Source organism: Bufo gargarizans, chromosome 2 (genome assembly GCF_014858855.1).
Source record: "Bufo gargarizans isolate SCDJY-AF-19 chromosome 2, ASM1485885v1, whole genome shotgun sequence".
In the NCBI taxonomy this organism is placed as follows: domain Eukaryota; kingdom Metazoa; phylum Chordata; class Amphibia; order Anura; family Bufonidae; genus Bufo; species Bufo gargarizans.
The window spans coordinates 427,648,556-427,668,746 of record NC_058081.1 but is presented as its reverse complement, the minus strand read 5'-3'; the positions used below and the strand labels follow the sequence as shown (position 1 = coordinate 427,668,746).

The 20,191-nt window shown below is 43.1% G+C and overlaps 1 protein-coding gene across 2 annotated transcripts in view; it reads right to left on the bottom strand.

The window, feature by feature from the left end:
• Positions 1 to 3,196: 3,196 nt before the first annotated feature.
• LOC122928258 (RUN and FYVE domain-containing protein 1-like) overlaps positions 3,197 to 20,191 on the bottom strand; it is a 139,666-nt gene continuing 122,671 nt past the window's right edge. For both annotated transcript variants that reach the window (XM_044280916.1, XM_044280917.1), the window contains 3 exons: positions 18,959 to 19,007; positions 10,287 to 10,364; positions 3,197 to 3,713 (listed from right to left, as the gene is read on the bottom strand). In XM_044280916.1, the coding sequence (XP_044136851.1) occupies positions 3,570 to 3,713; positions 10,287 to 10,364; positions 18,959 to 19,007 (271 nt within the window). In that variant the 3' untranslated portion in view covers positions 3,197 to 3,569. The remainder of the gene's footprint in view (positions 3,714 to 10,286; positions 10,365 to 18,958; positions 19,008 to 20,191) is intronic.

The following is a 20,191-nucleotide window of genomic DNA, read 5'->3' as shown; positions in this document are numbered from 1 at the left end:
ATGCTTGCTGCTCACAATGAAGGCGGACGCTTTGCATGTTAAAGAGGTGGAAATGGGGGAAGACAGTACACAGGGTGATAGCCAGACCACCCTCCGTTCGTCTTCTCAGCGCGAATTGGATGATGATGAAGATGAGCAGGAGACGGTTGCCTCCGCTACAGAGGGTAGTACCCATAGCAGGTTTATTCCATCTGTTCAGCATGGATGGGCCAAAGAGGAGGAAGATGATGAGGAGATTGGGAGTCATCCTCCTGATATGGATATCCTACAGATATTGAGGACAGCGAAGTCTTGTCTGGTGGGACTCTGGCACACATAGCTGACTTTATGTTATGCTGCCTTTCCCGAGACCCTCGCATTATACGCATTTTGGCCAACACATTACTGGTTGTTCACCCTTTTCGACCCCCACTACAAAGAGAACATCTCTCATTCCTGTGGTGGAGAGCACTAGCAAAATGGTGAAATACCAGAAGGGGAAAAGTGGAAAAATTGCTCCAAAAATTTCCAGCTGACAACGCTGGTGGCAGAGTACGAAGTTCCTTGGGCAACCGAGGAGGGGAGGGGAACATACAGCAGTTCCAACAGAGGCAAGGCAACACTCTCCAAGGCCTGAGACAGGTATATGACACCCCGTCAGCACCCTCACCCTGATGCGCGGCCTAGTGTCACAAGGAGAGAAAAGTTTTGGAAGATGGTGAAGGAGTACGTAACAGACCGTGTCAGCGTCCTTAAGGATCCCTCCGTGCCTTACAACTATTAGGTGTCCAAGCTGGACACGTGACACGAACTGGCGCTCTATGCCTTGGAGGTGCTGGTCTGCCCTCCCGCCAGAGTTTTGTCATAGCGGGTATTTAGTGCTGCGGGGGGGGGGGGAAGCATAATATCTGATAAGCGCATCCGACTGTCAACTAAAAATGCTTATAGGTTAAAAATAGACAAGGCATGGATTGCCCCTGACTTCTCTACTCCACCAGAGGGAAAAGGCACTTTAAATGTGGCTTTTATGGTGTATTGAATACACTGTATTCCCATGCACTCCTTCCACCCAAAAAAGGTTATATGGTTCAATCTTCCTTTTCTAGTCCTCCTCCTCCTTCTCCATCATATCAACATGCTTATTAGGCTGCCCAACCTTTTTTGTGCCAGGGACCAGTTGCACACAAAACAATTTCCTCGCGGACCGACGAGGGTGGGGGTGTCATGCAAAAAACTGTAATTAATAAACCCGTATAGGCCCCCACTTAGTGACTATGAATGATGTCTCGTCTGACTGGAGTAGTTCTCTTTCCTTTTTTTAACAACTTCTTTCTGTATAACTGAACAAACAAAAGACAGATATTTAGTATTATTACCTTCTTTTATGGCCCTACTTAGCAATGATCCCCATTTAATAGTAAGTGCAGGGACATCCCTGTAATAACATGTTCTGCTACTTAGTTTATTATGTTTGGACCCATGAAAGGTCCTCTTTAACACCATCGAACCAGTAACAGGTGATCCACGGCCCGGTGGTTGGAGACCGCTGTTTTAGATGGTCAGCTCAGCAGCAGACCCTCACCCCTAATGTTTTAGAAGGTCAGATCAGCAGCAGACTCTCACTCCTAATGTTTTAGAAGGTCAGATCAGCAGCAGATTCTCACCCCTAATGTTTTAGATGGTAAGCTCAGCAGCAGACCCTGGCCCCTTTGAGATGGTCCGCTCAGTAGCAGACCCTCACCCCTAATGTTTTAGATGGTCAGCTTAGCAGCAGACCCTCAACCCTAATGTTTTAGAAGGTCAATTCAGCAGCAGACCCTCACCCCTAATGTTTTAGGTCAGCTCAGCAGCCGACCCTCACCCCTAATGTTTTAGATGGTCAGCTCAGCAGAAGACCCTCACCCCTAATGTTTTAGAAGGTCAGATCAGCAGCAGACCCTCAACCCTAATGTTTTAGAAGGTCAGATCAGCAGCAGGCCCTCGCCCCTAAAGTTTTAGAGGGTTCCCAGCAGGCCCTTGCTCCTAATGTTTTTGAGGGTCACCAGCAGGCCATCCATCATAAATTTTCAAGGGTGTGTATTATGCCCTCCTTTATGTGTAATAAAGAGTGTATTGGAGTGCTGGTTCCTCGTAATTTTTGGCAGCCCTTTCCCTTAGTGCATAGGCTTTATGAGTGTAGAAGTCCCACTACCTGAACAATTGTACCACAATGTGAATGAGGCCCCCCTTTATGTGATATACAGGTTGTATCGGAGTGCCTCTTCCTTGTAATTGGCATCACTTGCACTTTATATACAAGTAAATATACAGGAAAGAATGTTTCCTAACAATTTTTCCTCTAAAATTGATTTTATCTTCGGTTTGGTGCCTATTATTGTCAGTCTGTAAAAGTAGTGTACTACTCGGACAACATCGTTCCCAGCAGCGACCTGGAAGTCCAAGATGCATCCAGACATCCTCCCCATGCTGTTCCCGAACCATTTCAGTGGTGTTTTCAGCAATTTCTGACCTTTTCCTATGAACCAGACACCCTTCCCTCTTCAGTTCAGGGGGTGCCTGGTTTAATGCTCGGCTTCTCTGCTGAGCACCCGAGCATCCGAAAGTGTTCTACTCCAGCACCCGAGCACTTTGGTGCTTGATCAAAACTACTCTTTAGGCTATGTTCACAGTAACATCATAAAACCTGGCAGTCTGTTCTGGCAGAGGAACAGCATGCCGGAGTTCACCATATCCGGATAATGCCGGGAGCTAATGGACCCCAACTGACTACAATAAGATCAGATAGGAATCTGGACGCTTTCAGACAGACAAATACTGCCACATGCAGCGATTTTTGTCTGGCCAGTAGCCAGTATTTATACCGGAAAAGGCTGCCAGTTTTCTTAACGCTAATGTGAACCTAGCGCAATCCTTGTTATTAGAAAGCATTGCACAGAAATATTCAGATTTTAAAACAATATAGTGAAACAGAAAGAGCATTATTAAATGATTAAAGTTAAATAAAGTGATTCCTCATCAGTTATGCTTTGTTTTTTAAATCTTTACAGTATTTATCACACATTCTTTTCCTGTATATGTTTATCATGTCTTTTGTTAAATGTACAGGCAGGAAGCAATATTTCTCCCATGAGTACAACATAGATTGTGAAATGATGGAACCTTGGACAGAATAAAGAGAAAACTGATCCCACAGAGGAAATAATAAGAACCGCAAACATTGGTCACTAATCAAATGTATATTTTTCTTACTTTGTGGTATCAAATAATAATTTGTAGCAAACATGAGCTGGATAATTTGATAAAAGTGAAATACTGTAAAAACAAGGCACATTTTTTTATATATCTGTTATGGAGATTCCAAAAGACAGTCACAAAAATAGTACAGGTCTTCTATTTTAGTAGAGAGTGCCACAAAATATGTGGCACTTTGTTGTGATACAATTGATGGATGTATAATTTGTTAGACTTGTATCTTAAATGATTAGTTTTGTGAATATGATAACAAAATGATTATACATACATAACAGGCAAAATAATTTTACATAAAAAAATTAGTAAGACGCTGCAGTGACACTTTAACGAATGAGGCCTCAAGAGCAATTAGAGGAACATCTCTGGAGCAGTAGGTTGTGGCATGTGTCACATACACGTACAGGCTTAGGGTATGATGGCAAAGAAAGTTCATTACTTGAGCACGTGTTGCAAAAGATGTCTCCACAGTTTCGACAATGATGCTAAAAAGAAAATGTCAAGAAAAAAAACATTTAATAAGACACCAGTAACTCTGATCTCCTCATGGACAAAGATATCAATGATTCATAACTAATCAGCAATTAGAAAAATCCTGTAAATGATTACTAATCCCATAATTAAGTCGTTTTAGTTAGTTAGAATTTTCTGTTGCTATTATAAAACATGCAAACATGAACCTCTCAAAGAAGCTGTTCTTTTGGGCCTTACAGAAAAATTACCACAAAAATATGTATTCTGTGGCCCGTTGGAAAGGTGTATGATTTACATTGTTGAAGTTAAAGGCGTTGTCTCACTTTAGTAAGTGGCAGAAAAAGTTAATACAAGCCACTTACTAATGTATTGTTATTATCCATATTGCTTCCTTTACTGGCTGGATTCATTTTTCCATCGCATTATACACTGCTCGTTTCCATGGTTACAGACCACCCTGCAATCCATCAGTGGTGGTCATGCTTGTACATTACAGGAAAAAAGCACTAGCCTATGTGTGCTCCCATGGTCCCAGCCACCAGAGAAGCTGACGCTTTTTCCTATAATGTGCAAGCACGACCACCACTAATGGATTGCAGAGTGGTCTGTAAACATGGAAACGAGCAGTGTATAATGTGATGGAAAAATAAATCCTGCCAGCAAAGCAAACAATATGGATAATAACAATATATTAGTAAGTGGCTTGTATTAACTTCCTTTACATGATAAATGCAACTTACTGAAGTGAGACAATCCCTTTAAGGTAATCTTACCGATGGCTGTAGATTTAAACTATCCACTTCCTTCTGGTTCTCAGTTGTGTCATGTGACCAACACTCTGACTCTCCAACTGACACAGTATACTGGGGGAGATTTATCATAACTGGTGTAAAGGAAAACTGGCTTAGTTATCGATAGCAACCAATCAGATTTCACCTTAAATTTTCCAGAGCTCTTTTGAAAAATGATAGCTAGAATCTAATTGGTTGCTATGGGCAACTAAGTCAGTTTCACTGTACACCACTTTTGATAAATCTCCCCCACCGTGTATTAAAGTATAACTGTCATCTTTTTTTTTTTTGGAGTATTGGATTGTGGTAATTAATATCTCCTTGGTGGCCCTATTTCAACTTTTCACTGTGTATTCAATTGCCCCTTAATTCCACATTTTTGTTCCCTGTACTGCCTACTTTTACCTGTGCTTAAAATAAGGTTGCTATGCAGGGTCCATCTATGTGTTGAAGGACGGAGGACGCAGAAGCAGCAGCGTGCAAGGTCACATTGCTGACAGCCAGGGACTGTAGGTAAATGATTAAAGCCAGGTCCTCCCCAGCAGCTGATAACAGTGCCTGGGCTGTGTGCACTTCTCCCTGTCCCTGCGCTTGGCAGACGCTCCCTCACTCAGCAGAGCTGGAGAAGGCAGAGTTGGAGCAGCGCAGACCAGGGAAGGGAGATCTGCCATCTGCTCAGTGTATAAATGAAAGCAACATGTGGTAAGAGGACCCCTTTGTGCTGCAGGAGATTAGCCCTTTAGGGGGAGGGCTGTGGTTACTGACACTTTTGGGGGGCTATTGTTACTGGCTAGTGAGGGCAGGCGGGATTAGCCTCGGGGTGAGGGCAGTGGCGGCCATCTTAACTGAATAGTGAAATTGCAGTTTTATGCAGACTGGTTGCTAAGGGCTAAATCTTATTCAATATGGGGTAAGTCAGTCTAAGGCTACTTTCACACTTGCGTTAGGAGCGGATCCGTCTGGTGTCTGCACAGACGGATCTGCTCCTATAATGCAAACGCTTGCATCCGTTCAGAACGGATCCGTTTGCATAACTGTTTATTTCAGATCTGATTTTTCACTTCGGAAAACTCAGATCCGACAGTATATTCTAAACACAGAAGCGTTCCCATGGTGATGGGGACGCTTCAGGTTAGAATATACTGAGAACTGTGTACATGACTGCCCCCTGCTGCCTGGCAGATGCTGCCAGGCAGCAGGGGGCAGACCCCCCCCCGCTCCTGTATTTCACTTATTGGTGGCCAGTGCGGCCCCCCCTCCCTCCCCAGTATTAATTGTAACCAGTGCGGCCCCCCCTCCCTCTATATTCATCGGTGGCCAGTGCGGATTCCCAGTATTAAATATGACCAGTGCGGCCTCCCCCTCCCTCCCTCCCCAGTATTAAATATGGCCAGTGCGGCCCCCCTCCCTCTATATTCATTGGTGGCCGGCCAGTGCGAATTCCAAGTATTGTGACCAGTGCGGCCTCTCCCCCCCCCCCCCTAATTAAAATCACCCCCCCTTCCCCATCATTGGTGGCAGCGGAGAGTACCGATCGGAGTCCCAGTTTAAATCGCTAGGGCTCCGATCGGTTACCATGGCAGCCAAGACGCTATTGCAGTCTTGGCTGCCATGGTTACTTGGCAATAAATACAAGCATTATACTTACCTGAAGAGCTGCAATGTCTGTGTCCGGCCGGGAGCTCCTCCTACTGGTAAGTGAAAGGTCTGTGCGGCGCATTGCCTATAGCACAGACCTGTAAATAAACCAGTAGGAGGAGCGCCTGGCCGGTCAGACATCACAGCTCTTCAGGTAAGTATAATGCTTGTATTTATTTTATTGCTAAGTAACCATGGCAGCCAAGACTGCAATAGCGTCTTGGTTGCCATGGTAACCGATCAGAGCCCCAGCGATTTAAACTGGGACTCCGATCGGTACTCTCCGCTGCCACCAATGATGGGGAAGGGGGTGATTTGATTTTAATTGGGGGGGGGGGAGGGGGGGGGAGAGGGGAGGCCGCACTGGTCATAATACTTGGAATCCGCACTGGCCACCAATAAATATAGAGGATGGGGGAGGCCGCACTGGTCTTATTTAATACTGGGAATCCGCACTGGCCACCGATGAATATAGAGGGAGGGGGGCCGCACTGGCTACAATTAATACTGGGGAGGGAGGGGGGGCTGCACTGGCCACCAATAAGTTAATTACAGGAGGAGGGGGGGGGTCTGCCCCCTGCTGCCTGGCAGCATCTGCCAGGCAGCAGGGGGCAGTCATGTACACAGTTCTCAGTATATTCTAACATGAAGCGTCCCCATCACCATGGGAACGCCTCTGTGTTAGAATATACTGTCGGATCTGAGTTTTACGATGTAACTCAAATCCGATGGTATATTCTAACATAGAGGCGTTCCCATGGTGATGGGGACGCTTCAAGTTAAAATATACCATCGGATCGGAGAAAACTCCGATCTGATGGCATATTAATAGGGACTCCTGACTTTACATTGAAAGTCAATGGGGGACGGATCCGTTTGAAATTGCACCATATTGTGTCAACGTCAAACAGATCCGTCCCCATTGACTTGCATTGTAAGTCTGGACGGATCCGTTTGGCTCCGCACGGCCAGGCGGACACGAAAACGCTGCAAGCTGCGTTCGGGTGTCCGCCTGCTGAGCGGAGCGGAGGCCAAACGGTGCCAAACTGATGCATTCCGAGAGGATCCGCATCCACTCAGAATGCATTGGGGCTGTATGGATCCGTTCGGGGCCGCTTGTGAGAGCCTTCAAACTGAACTCACAAGCGGAGCCCTGAATGCTAGTGTGAAAGTAGCCTAATAGTAACTGATTCTGGAATATCATGCTATTAGTAACTACATATATGAAAATTGAAATTAGGGTCTAAGTGTGACAGTTATCCTTTGGGGTCTAAGTGTCGACAGGAAGTAAGTTTCTTTATTCATTCTTATGTGACTGACATTGAGGCTCCTATAAGAATAAATAAAGAAACATACTTCCTATACACACATAAGACACTAAGAGACATTTATCAAGACTGGCATTTCCATACATCAGTACCGATCCTTGTACGTTGGAGTGAGATGTGCCCAATTTAATCAACTAACTGTTTTGCCTGAGTCCAGCTCCGGCAGGGGAAAAAGTACTTAACTGTTCTCCAGCTCGGGCAGAAAGTGGAGGGGAGGGCTGCTTTAGATTCTTCTTTCTACCTGAATGGTAGAAGCTAGAAACATGCAACTGGTCTTGTTTGAAAGCTGGCAGCTAAGGTCCAAGCAACAGAAATCGAGTCGGGAGTAATTGCAGGTAAAATTACTTTCACTTTCAGCTGCATTCACAGCATTCCAAATTCTAACAGTGATATCTTCCCTTGTACTAAACATATTGCTGTCATTCTGGTATTGTCTAAAAGCTTTCAAACAATACAAAGCCTATATATCTAGCTGGTACCAAACCAGAAATATTAGCAGTAAAGGCCTCTCATCCAATTAAGCCAGTACTCACTGCTCTGCACGGATGAGTGGCAATCACCCCAAAACAGCTGTCTGCAGGTGAGGTACAGGCTTATTTAATATACTGAGTCATGCCTCAAGGCCTATTTAAAGGGTCGAGCATTGACTTATAGGATTGTTAAGCGCTCATTTGCATCCCTTTCTTCCCAGAATTCCAGAGGAGCATGTATATCCTATACATTAAGTCTCCTCATGCTGACTAAGGCGCTCTCTTCCCAAGCAGAGATAGTACCCCCCAAGTTGCAGAGTCAGTCACGTGACACAGTTGATGACCAGAACGGAGTGGATAATTCACAATCACTGGTAAGAATACCTTCACCACAGCAATATTCATCATGTGCCTTTCTAGTGGGCGTGCATCTTTAACACCTTATTGAATAGCCTTTTTTGGGCCTTAGCCACCAAGGAATTTTAATTTATTTAATTTTTTTACCATCACTAACTTTTTTTCTGTTAATGTAGCCGTTTGAGGGATTGTTTTTTGCAAGTTGTAGTTTTACTATTTTTTTGCAAGTTGTAGTTTTACTATTTTGGGATACACACAAATTACTGATTAATGTTGTTTATTAACTTTTTTTTGGGGGGGGGAGGGGGGGGTCGATGGGCAAAACCAGAAATACTGTCAGTTTTTTTTTCCATTATAAATTCAGTGGCGTTCATTTTTTGTGGTATCAGCTGTATTTTTTTTATTACACTATTGTGTGGTTCACGTAACATATCTTAACTTTAGCTAACACTTCCAGGGAAGAAAAATAAAAGTATGGATTTTTAATGGCCGTTTTGCACCAGATTTTTATGGCCGTTAAAATGTCAATTGGTTAATTTATTTTTTAGCATCCTAATCCCTGCAGTACCCTAAGTCCTAAGTACACTACACACTGACTCCCCTGTAATGCTCCCAGGGTCTAAAAATGCCCCTATATTAGTCCCAGTATATATAAGGTCCCCCACACTGCCACCCTGTATGTAAAAACCCTCCAATAGTGCCCCCTGTATATAAAATGACCCCCAATAGTGCCACCTTGTGTATGAAATCCCTCCTAAGCAGTAACCACTGTATATAAAATGCCCCCAATAGTGTCCCCAGTATAAGTTAGTCACTAATTTTTCTGGGTGCAAAAAAAAAATTAAGTACGCTGTCCTTTCAGTGCAGAGCAAGTGTCAGTGTGTTCAATTGGATATGGTAAAGTCGTTTTTTTAACTCCTGAAAGGCATTTTAACGGTTGTTAGACGGGTGTACTCCTCTACATGGTCATTAAAAAAGACCCCATTGATTTCAATAGGTGCTGTCTGGCCGTGAAACTGGCCAAAAAAAGGACATTCCAATTTTTTTATGGCTGGTATTCCCTGGCCTTTAAAAAAAACGGCCATGTGATTAGCCCCATAGACTGCAATGGTTCTGAAAACAACCGTCTGACGTATTTCACTGCCATCTAAATGTAGCCTAAGAAGGTTGGCCCATCTAACAGATTGGTGGCATAGCAATACCAATGTCTAGAACGAGGCCGCCAAAGTGAAGTAGAGTGCACCACGCATGCGCTACATGCTGTCGATTCACTCCAATGGGCGTTCCGAAAAGACTCGAGTGAGTGAGCTCGGATATTTCCAGAACTCCCACAGAAGTGAGTGGAGAGCGTGCCATGCAAGCACAGCCATCTCTTCATTCACCTCTAAGGGAGTTGCAGAAATAACCAAACTGGTTCTCGGCTATTTTCGGCACTCCCCTAAGTGAATGTAGGGTGGCCACACTTGGGGGACCCTGTTCTCAAGTGCAGATCCTAGAAGTGGGACCCGCATCTAACATTGCGATATGCCACCAATGTGTAAGATGGGCCAACCCCTTTGAGGAGCTTCCATCACAGATTCAGAAAGACACCACAGCAGAACCCAAACAAACCACAATATACGTTAATGGGGTCTGTTGGGCACTACCACTGTCCGTCATGAGATGGATCTGCCATGGTTTCTCTTTATAATGACAACCACATCACAGAAGGTTTATTACATAGGCAGATTATCGATAACAGACATTCCTGATAATTGCCCGGTGTAAAACTGAGCAAAGCACTTGTTTGTCAGGTGATCTATCATTTATATGTCACATAAAATAATCAGATGTCAGCAGTTCTCTGCCGTGTGTACACAGGATTCTGCTGCAGACAAACAATATAACTGTATGGGGACATAAAATAACTGTATGGATAACATAATAAGGAAAATATTTAGAATTAAATTAACAGTCAAAATCTGTGCAGTATACGATTTACAAATTATTTAAAAAATTACCTTTCGCCTTGAAATAGAGAATTCTTTGTTACATTGTTTGCAGCCTGTTGCTTCATCATCCTTTAGCCATGCATGACCCTTTAAATAAACAAAATGAAATGTAAGATTTATGAACGCTTGTACTATTGGTCTCTGTCCTCTTATCTGAGTCCCCACAATGTTTAAAGGGGTTATCCTGGATATAGAAGGGGGCCAGGGTTGGGCATCAGGTAAGAAATATTTCCTTTACAGATCTACCCAAGAGGGGGCGTTTGCCCCCATTGTTGCACAATCCCTTTAAACGTTTATCTCTAAAAGGGTTTCTGTCACCAGAAATACCTAAATTAAACTGGCTGACATTAGCAATGTGCTAATGTCAGATGAACCTATCTAGAGAAAAAGTATTGTGATACTCGATACCACGCGGAAAAAAAATAAAACAAAAAAGCCACGTGCATTCCGCATTTTAAAAAATGGTGAATCGCGCAGATTTTTTCAATATTTTAATAGTTTGGACTTTTCGGACGTGGCGATGTTTAATTGTTTATATATTTTAGATGTAAAATTGGGAAAGGGGGCAGTGCTCCAGAATAAACAAATACCTAGTAGCCATTGGCTCCTGAACTGAAAAATGTAGAAGCCAAATTACATTTTTAGTCGCCAAATCGAAACTGAATCAAAATTTTGGTATCATGACAACGCTACGCCGATCAGATCGGCGCAGGGTTGTTTCGATACCAACATTTTGATTAGCTTTCGTCACCATAAAAAAGTATTGCGAAACACCAAAAAAAGCCGCGTGCATTTCACATTTTATGAAACGTTCGGCTCATAATAGAACAGTCCTATCCTATTTTTTGGGGTGACAAGGTGACTAAAAAATGGCGAATCACATGGTTTTTATTTATTTATTTCTGTTACGGCGCTCACCGCATAGGAGATATTTTTTAATAATTTAATAGTTTGGACTTTTCGGACCCAGCGCTATGTAATATGTTTATTTATTTATTATTTATATATTTTATATGTAAAATTGGGAAAGGGGGGATTTAAACTTAATATTTTAGGGTACTTTCACACTAGCGTTTCTCTTTTCTGGCATAGAGTTCCGTCACAGGGGCTCTATACAGGAAAATAACTGATCAGTTTTATCCTAATGCATTCTGAATGGAGAGCAATCCGTTCAGGATGCATCAGGAGGTCTTCAGTTCAGTCATTTTGACTGATCAGGCAAAAGATAAAACCGCAGAAAGCTACAGTTTTATCTCCGGCAAAAAAAACTGAAGACTTGCGAGAATGCCGGATCCGGCATTTTTCCCCATAGGAATGTTTTAGTGCCGGATCCGGCATTCAAAATACCGGAATGTTGGATCCGTCTGTCCGCATGACAAGCGGAGAGACGGATCCGTTCTTACAATGCATTTGTGAGATGGATCCGCATTTGGATGCGTCTCACAAATGCTTTTAGTCACATCCAGATCGGCAGATCTGGCAGGCAGTTCCAAAGACGGAACTGCTTGGAGATCACACTGCTGCAAGTGTGAAAGTAGCCTTAGGCCTCTTTCAGACGGGCGTCACGTTTTGGCTCCGGATGCGTCCCGGGTGCATTGTGGCAAACCCGCGTGGGTAGGTACGCAATTGCAGTCAGTTTTGACTGCAATTGCGTTCTGTTGTTCAGTTTGTGTTTTGCACGCGCGTGATAAAAAACTGACTGTGGTACCCAGACCCAAACTTCTTCACTGAAGTTCAGGTTTGGGTTCAAGGTTGTGTAGATGTAATTATTTTCCCTTATAACATGTTTATAAGGGAAAATAATAGCATTCTTTAAAACAGAATGCATAGTACAATAGGGCTGGAGGGGTTAAAAATAAATATAAAATTTAACTCCCCTTATCCACTTGTTCGCGCAGCCCGGCTTCTCTTCTGTCTTCATCTGTGAGGAAAAGGACCTGTGGTGACGTCACTGCGCTCATCACATGGTCCGTCACACGATCCATCACCATGGTAATGGACCATGTGATGAGCTCAGTGACATCACCACAGGTCCTTTGACAGGTCCTGAAGAAAGAACAGGAGACCGGCAGCTATGCGATCAATTGGAGGAGGTGAGTTAATTTTTATTTTTTTAATCCTCATTGGCACTGCGCCACCAATGTTTATTATCCTGGGGTGTTGTGGGGGGGTGCACTGCGCCACCAATGAAGATAACTGACCTGTTAATACAAATACAGGAGGCGGGTGCCAGAATCAAATAGCCGACACCCGACCTCTATGACCGGGAGCTGCAATCCGCTGCAGTTAACCCCTCAGGTGCCGCACCTGAGGGGTTAACTGCCGCTGATCACAGCTCCCTGTCAGAGGCAGGATGCCGGCTATGCGATTCTGCTGCCGGCACCTGCCTCCTATATTAAAAGTTAAAGACCACCTTATATGGGCTCGGACTTTGTTAAGCAGCAGGCTACACAGAGCGGCGCCCAGAGATGTCCCAGCACTTATTATTATTCCTGGGCGTCACTCCGTTCGCCCGCTGTGCGCCTGTGCCCCATTACTGTCTCCTGATCCATATGCTAATTACTATCGGAGCAATGGGGAGGAGACATCAGCTTCTCTAGTAGGCGTTCTTTCTCCCTGGCTGTAGCGCTGTCCAATCGCAGAGCAGGGAGAAGGAACGCCCACTAGAGAAGCTGCTATCTCCTCCCCATTGCTCCGATAGTAATAGGCATATGGAGCAGGACTGCAGGAGACTGTAATGGGGCACAGGCGCACAGCAGGCAAACGGAGCGGCGCCCAGGAATAATAGTAAGTGCTGGGACATCCCTGGGCGCCGCTCTGTCTAGCCTAATACTTAACTAAGTCTGGACCCATGAAAAGTCCTATCATTGGTGGCGCAGTGCGCCCGCCCTTCCTCCGCCCCTCTCTCCGTTCATTGGTGGCAGCAGCACACAGGGGGGAGGGAGGGCTGCTTCCTTCTCCCCTGTGCTGCTGAGGGAACATGAGCGCACTGAGAGCAGCACGCTCATGTTCAGAGATGCTAGACTGCGCAGAAGCGCAGGCCAGTATCGAAAAAATGGAAATCCCGGTATCGTATCGATACCGGGACAAAAGTATCGATTGGGTATCAAAATTTCGATACCCGCAACAACCCTAAACCTAACTATCCTATTCCTAGTTTTATCCATGCCCCTGTTCCTCCATAAATGTAACTTTTATAATATGCAAATTAGCCTCTAGGAGCAGGGGGGGGGGGCGTTGCTCCTGCTCCTAGAGGCTCAGTTCTCCCACCTCTGTCACCTCCCTCCAAGTCTTGATTGACAGGGCCAGGCAGCGTTCGCATCCTCCTGCTGGCCCTGAGTGCATGGTAAATCTCACGTCTGCGCTGTGCAGTATTCAGCGCAGGCGCAGTAAGGAAGTCGGCAGCCAGTGAGTGTCCTTCCTTGACTATGCCTGCGCTGAACACTAAACGGCACGGCACAGGCTCAAGATTTACCATCTACTCAGGGCCGGCAGGAAGATGCGAACGCTGCCTGGCCCTGTCAATCAAGACTTCGAGGGAGGTGACAGAGGTGGGAGAATGGAGCCTCTAGGAGCAGGAGCAATCCCCCCCCTCATAGAAGCTAATTTGCATATTCTAAAAGTTACATTTATGGAGCAACGGGGGCATGGATAAAACTAGAAATAGGCTAGTTAGGTTCAGCTGACATCAGCACATCGCTAATGTCAGCCAGTTTAACTTAGTAATTTCTGGTGACAGAAACCCTTTAATACTAAAGGGGTGCATTGTAAGGGTATTTTAAGTACTGATTGGTTCTGTCCACTTTAATTTTGTATCTTTTACATTACCTTTTATATTGTGTATAATAAAGTTTTCCTTGTAAGGTAGTGGGTTAGAGATAGTTAGTATTTATCCCTCATTGTGCTGATAAGACCACATTTCTGAGTGATCTCACACTGGAGGAGGGGCTGATAGGAAAAAAATTGTGGTCTGCACTGACAATTAGGGGGGACTGCACTTGGAACTTCATCCTAGTAATGATGTAAGTATTGATTTGCCTTATCTCTTGTACCTGGGGTGTTGGTCATGTGTTATAATATGGTAGACAGCCATATGTTACAGCATAGCCATATTGCATATTTAGGCTAGGGGTGTTTATTTACTTTTTATTATTCTGCATTTGTATGTGATTTACTGGTATTATCGTACATTTAATCACACTTAGTTAATATATTTATTCCCTAGTCTGCATAAGCTTATTCATTATCAAATCTTTTGAATTCACATTACAACTAGAAATTGTATATGGCTTGTATTTAGGAAACCCATATAACAGGTGCATCTCAACAAATTAGAATATAATTGAAAAATAAATTATTTCAGTCATTCAATTCAAAAACTGAAACTCATATCTCATATGTTAAAAGAGCATCAGGCAGGAGCATGGAGGAAGCTGCATGAAGTGGACGCCAAAAACAGGGTATTGGATGGCATGATGAGTGGCACGCCGTCCATGCCCGCAGGGGATAGCAGGAGGGCTGCAGATATAAACCACAGACCTAACAACAGACCATTATCGTCTGAAATGGAGTCAGTAGTGTTTAATGTTTTTGTCCGAAAGATCATTCTTGATCAAAAGATCTTTTCTTGGAAAGAATGTTCCCAGAAAGGCATTTCATCCATCGTCCAGTTTAATTGAACATGTATGGCCAGTTAGAACAACTGTAACCGCCAGAATGTGTATGGTCGTGTCTGCAAAATGAACGTTCACCTGATGTTTGTTCAACTGCTGTTCAGCCACCAACTAACTTCTAATATGTTGGGCCACCTTAAGACTGTCAAAGTTTAAAGCTACTAAAAATAATTTCAGTACAGTATGTTTCTAGCCACCTGATTTTATGTAAAGTTAGGAAAATTTGCTCCCAGTAACAATTTTCATGATTGTGTACACACAACCTTCTGTACTGTGTTCCAATATAAAAAGAAATCTAAAATCTTTTTTTGTTTTTAGTAACATAGTACATAACATAGTACATAAGGCCGAAAAAAGACATTTGTCCATCCAGTTCGGCCTGTCATCCTGCAAGTTGATCCAGAGGAAGGCAAAAAAAAAAAAAAACTGTGAGGTAGAAGCCAATTTTCCTCACTTTAGGGGAATAAAAAATTCCTGCAGTCAGGAAGGAATTTTTTATTCCCCTAAAGTGAGGAAAATTGGCTTGTACCTCACAGTTTTTTTTTTCCTTCCTCTGGATCAACTTGCAGGATGACAGGCCGAACTGGATGGACAAATGTCTTTTTTTGGCCTTATGTACTATGTTACTATGTTATGTACTATGTTACTAAAAACAAAAAACATTTCAGATTTCTTTTTATATTGGAACACAGTACAGAAGGTTGTGTGTACACAATCATGAAAATTGTTACTGGGAGCAAATTTTCCTAACTTTACGTAAAATCAGGTGGCTAGAAACATACTGTACTAAAGAGTAGCACTTCAACGAACTAAGACTAATACACGATTCTTTTGCAATTTCATGACGTTCTTGTCATGATTTTCAGAACAGTACCAGGTTTTTCTATGATTACAAAAAAACTAAGCTGTGTAAAAAAAACTCATGTAAATATACAATATACAAATGTGCAGGGCATTAAAATGGAACAAGAGCAATAAACACCTATTTAACATTAAAGTGTACCTTAGATTACAAACAAATTTACATAAATCAATTGCACAAGCAAAGACTTGTAATACATCTTATTGCAGAAAGATAAGGCCTATTTCTTCCTCACACCTATCCAATCCCCCCACTTTCTAAATTGCTTGCTTGTACTATGGATTTATGAAAGTTGTTTATAATCAGAGGTACTCTTTATGCTTGTTCCAAAGAAATCCCAGCTGTTCCTTTAAAGCGAGATCCTCCGTCTGTGGGAGAATTCAAAAACCAAAATAGAAAAGCGAGTTTTCCTTTATTAACACAAAGATTAAAAGAAGTAGGCAATACAAAAATGATTGGACTCTATGAAAAAAGGACTTTCAGGCACAATTAAACATGGGACTGCTCTTGAAAAATCAGAACTATTTGGCAGCTACAATACATGTGGCTAAACAACGTGCTGAACTGCATGAGGGCTGCTGATAAATATAGGAACTACTGATTTATCTGCGAAAATGCACGCCCACAGCATTTCTTTTTAACTACATCAGTACCGGAGTCTTTATCAACCCCTTCACTACCAAGTCTATTTTGCCCAAATGTCTTTATTTTTAGGTCGCCACAGTTAGAGAGCTATTTTTTTTTAATCTTCCTCTTTATGTAGCCATATAAGGGCTTGTTCTTTGCAGGGTGAAGTGCATTCTTCTGTGGTACCATTTCGGGGTACATTATTTATATACATATATATACAAAATATGAGTACTTTATTTTATGTTTTACTACTTTTGCACAATAGCACATTTAAAGTGGAAAAAGTTGTTATGTAACCTCATTCCTAAAACTTTTTTTTTTTTTATTATTAAAACTATTTTGGGGTAAATATAAATAACTTACAGGGCCAAGATGAAGTCTAGGCAGGGATAAGCAACCACCTAGGACAACAAGTCACAGCATTATGGAGGGGGCACAATTTAAATGGGGAAAATATGCCATGTGGTGCTACAATGTCAACTTTCACTTACAAGGCTCCCCTCCCTGTGGTCTGTATGGCACCGCAATCCCAGCCTCAGCAATGCTTATGGCAGATTTATTTGCTACCGCTGAGCCATTGTCCCAATCTCAGTAATGGAAATTAAATCTACCAGTACAGCTGGGGTTGAGACCATGGCGCCAGGTAGAAGAATCTATTTAGCAGTGTAAGTGAATGCCCCTTTATCTCATAAGACTGATGGAAGCACTCACTGGTTGTTTCACTGACCATTGACCAGGAAAGTGCTCATTGGTTAGTGTGCAGCCTAATGCACCACTAAACAGATGCCTGCACCTGGCCTCACTGTCCCTTCTGCTCCACCCTTGCCCCAAGTGTCTCACTGTCCCTCCTGCTCCACCCTTGCCCCAAGAGTCTCACTGTCCCTCCTGCTCCACACATGCCCCCATGCTCCTCACTGTTCCTTCTCTCCTATTCCCCATTCTCCTCTCTCCCACCCCAAATGCCTTACTGCTGGCCTTCACAGCAGGAGATTTACTGTCTGTTTACCTTCTCTGTCCCAAGTTCCTCAATGTATCAACCTCCCCCCCCCCCCATTCCCGCTCCTGGTACCTCACAGTCCTTGCTATCAATGACACATTAAGATACACTAACATATCAGACATGTGAGTAAGGGGTGCTGGCATATGTTCCTGGTGTTGTATTGTGTGTGTGCATGTGAAAGCATATCTTTGTGTGCATGGTTGTAACTCAAAGTGTGCATGTGTGTAAAATTGGACTTAGATGTTTTTGATGGATCCTTTTTTTTCTTCACAATGGTAGAGAATACATTTTTCATCTTACAAATGCCAATGTTGAATTAGTGCTGTTGCCATATTAAAGGGGGTTGTTTCATCAAGACAACTTATCTCCTATGGCAGAATAGGGAATACGTGTATGACCACTGGGGCCCAGCTGATGATGGGAATGAGCTGCATGGGACTACTGGGCTATCTCCAGCAGCTTAGAGCTGAATGGAGTGGCAGCAAACCGCTGCTTCATTTAAATGGGCCTCATACCATCAGGATGCCATCATATCAATCTGATACCCATCTTCATACTTTGGTCCCCTGATGAAACATATGCATTGATACTCGTCAGGGCTCTTCTCACAAATGACATTAAAGGGTTTAGCTTTCAGGTCAGGTGCTTGTCTTTTAGGCAGGGGTATCTGCAGGGACAGATATATTTCCTGATCCCAACTTCAAGGTGGCTTCATATATATTGTCCAAACCTTATACAACTGAACCGTGAGTAAAACTGATCACCTCACTTATTTGGCAAATGCCTGTATGTTATTATATATGCCACTGTGCTGAATAATGTCACCAAGTGTTATGGCTACTGGATAGACCTCTGATTTATTTCATCCTTCCTATGTGTGCGGTTTGATCTATCAATTTCTATCTTTAATGTATATGGGGTTGTTTCTTTTTTTTGTTTGTTATTGGTTTGTTTATTGATACAATTTTATGCCACAGGCTTATTAAAAGTTACTTTTTAGAGGTATTTTTAAACATTGATAGTTTTCATTTAAAGAGGGGAGCAGGGCCATAATCAACTGGGGCCCAGTGTTTGGACCCCCACCAATCAGACACTTATCACCTATACCGTGCATAGCAGATAAATTGCCTTAAAGGGCATCTGTCAGCAGATTTGGAGCTATGAAACTGGCTGACCTGTTACATGTGCGCTTGACAGCTGAAGGCGTCTGTGTTGGTCCCTTGTTCCTATGTGCCCGCATTGCTGAGAAAAATGATGTTTACATATATGCAAATGAGCCTCTAGGAGCAACGGGGGCGGTGCCATTACACCTAGAGGCTCTTCGCACTCTGCAACTGCTGCTCCCTCTCCACTTTGATTGACAGGGCCAGGCATAATGACGTTTTCACTGCCTGGCCTGGTGATAGATTTGCTAAAATTGTTGATTTTATTCCCCATTATATTTCTTTTTTGGGAAGATTAAATATGTTGGCCATTAATTATAAGAGTTGTCATTTGACTTGAGCAATTACTATACCTTAAGAGCTTTGTTGACTTCTTTGATATCTTCCATTTTTAACTTTGATCTAGAACATAAAGATAAAAATTAAATCACACATAATAATTACATTTACTTACCTAGATAAGTAAATGGTTAAAATCACTAAGAAAATGCTTTGCTTTTTAAATAATTTGTTACAATATCAATATTAATAGCGAGTCAGCGACACTGAAGGCAAAATAATGTATTTTTCAAACTACGATAAAGGATACACCTGGCTATAGGATGTAACCAGGGTAAGACACCCGAAAAAATAAGAAAAAAAAAGCATTTATTAAAACTTGCCTAGTGGTCTAAGAAAATAAAGGAGTTAAAGGGATTGCCCTGCCATATATATTGATGATCTTTCATCAATATCTGATCTGTGGGGTCCAATACCCGGCAACCCAGCCGATCAGCTTTTTGATGATGGGTCGGCGCTTCATGCGAGTGCAAGCTCCTCTTCATTACACTGGGCGTTGTCTCAGAAGTGCAGTATAATGACTTGCATGAGCGAGTAATTGCAATTATACTAGGCCACCTCACCAAAGGAGACGACACATAGTGTAATGACCAGGGAGTGGGGCTCACAAGGAGTGTCGCCTCCTCTTCAAACAGCTGACCAGATATTGATGACCTATCCTGATGATAGACCATCAATACATATGGCAGGACAACCCCTTTAATGTCACTAACTTCGGTGATTTAGGTAAGGGACTTCAGCTGCTGTTAAACTACAACTCCCAGGATGTACACTTATTCGTCTGTTCTTGTGACTCCCATAGAAGTGAAAAGAGGATTCTCAGAGTTGTAGTTACAGAACAGCTGGAGTGCTGGAGGTTGCCGATTCCTGGTCTAGGGCAATGCCTCATTTCTTGGTTTTCCCTTGTCCTTCCTAACAGGAAGAAGCCGACCCATAGAAGTGAATGGGACGGCATAGTTGTAATTACACCTGTTCAATGCTGCAGTTGCGATGCAAGCAGGTAAAGAGCTCATCAGTAGTGTTGAGCGAACTTGTGTTTTAAGTTCGGCGTCTAAAGTTCGGGTTCTCGAAGAATCGCGTTATGGATTCCGCTACCACGGAGCATAAAGGAATTTAGAATCCATAACGCGATTCTTTGATAACCCGAACCCGAACTTTAGACGCCGAACTTAAAACACAAGTTCGCTAAACACAACTCATCAGTGTGGGTGCTGACTGTGGGACCCTTGCCGATCTGATATTGTGAA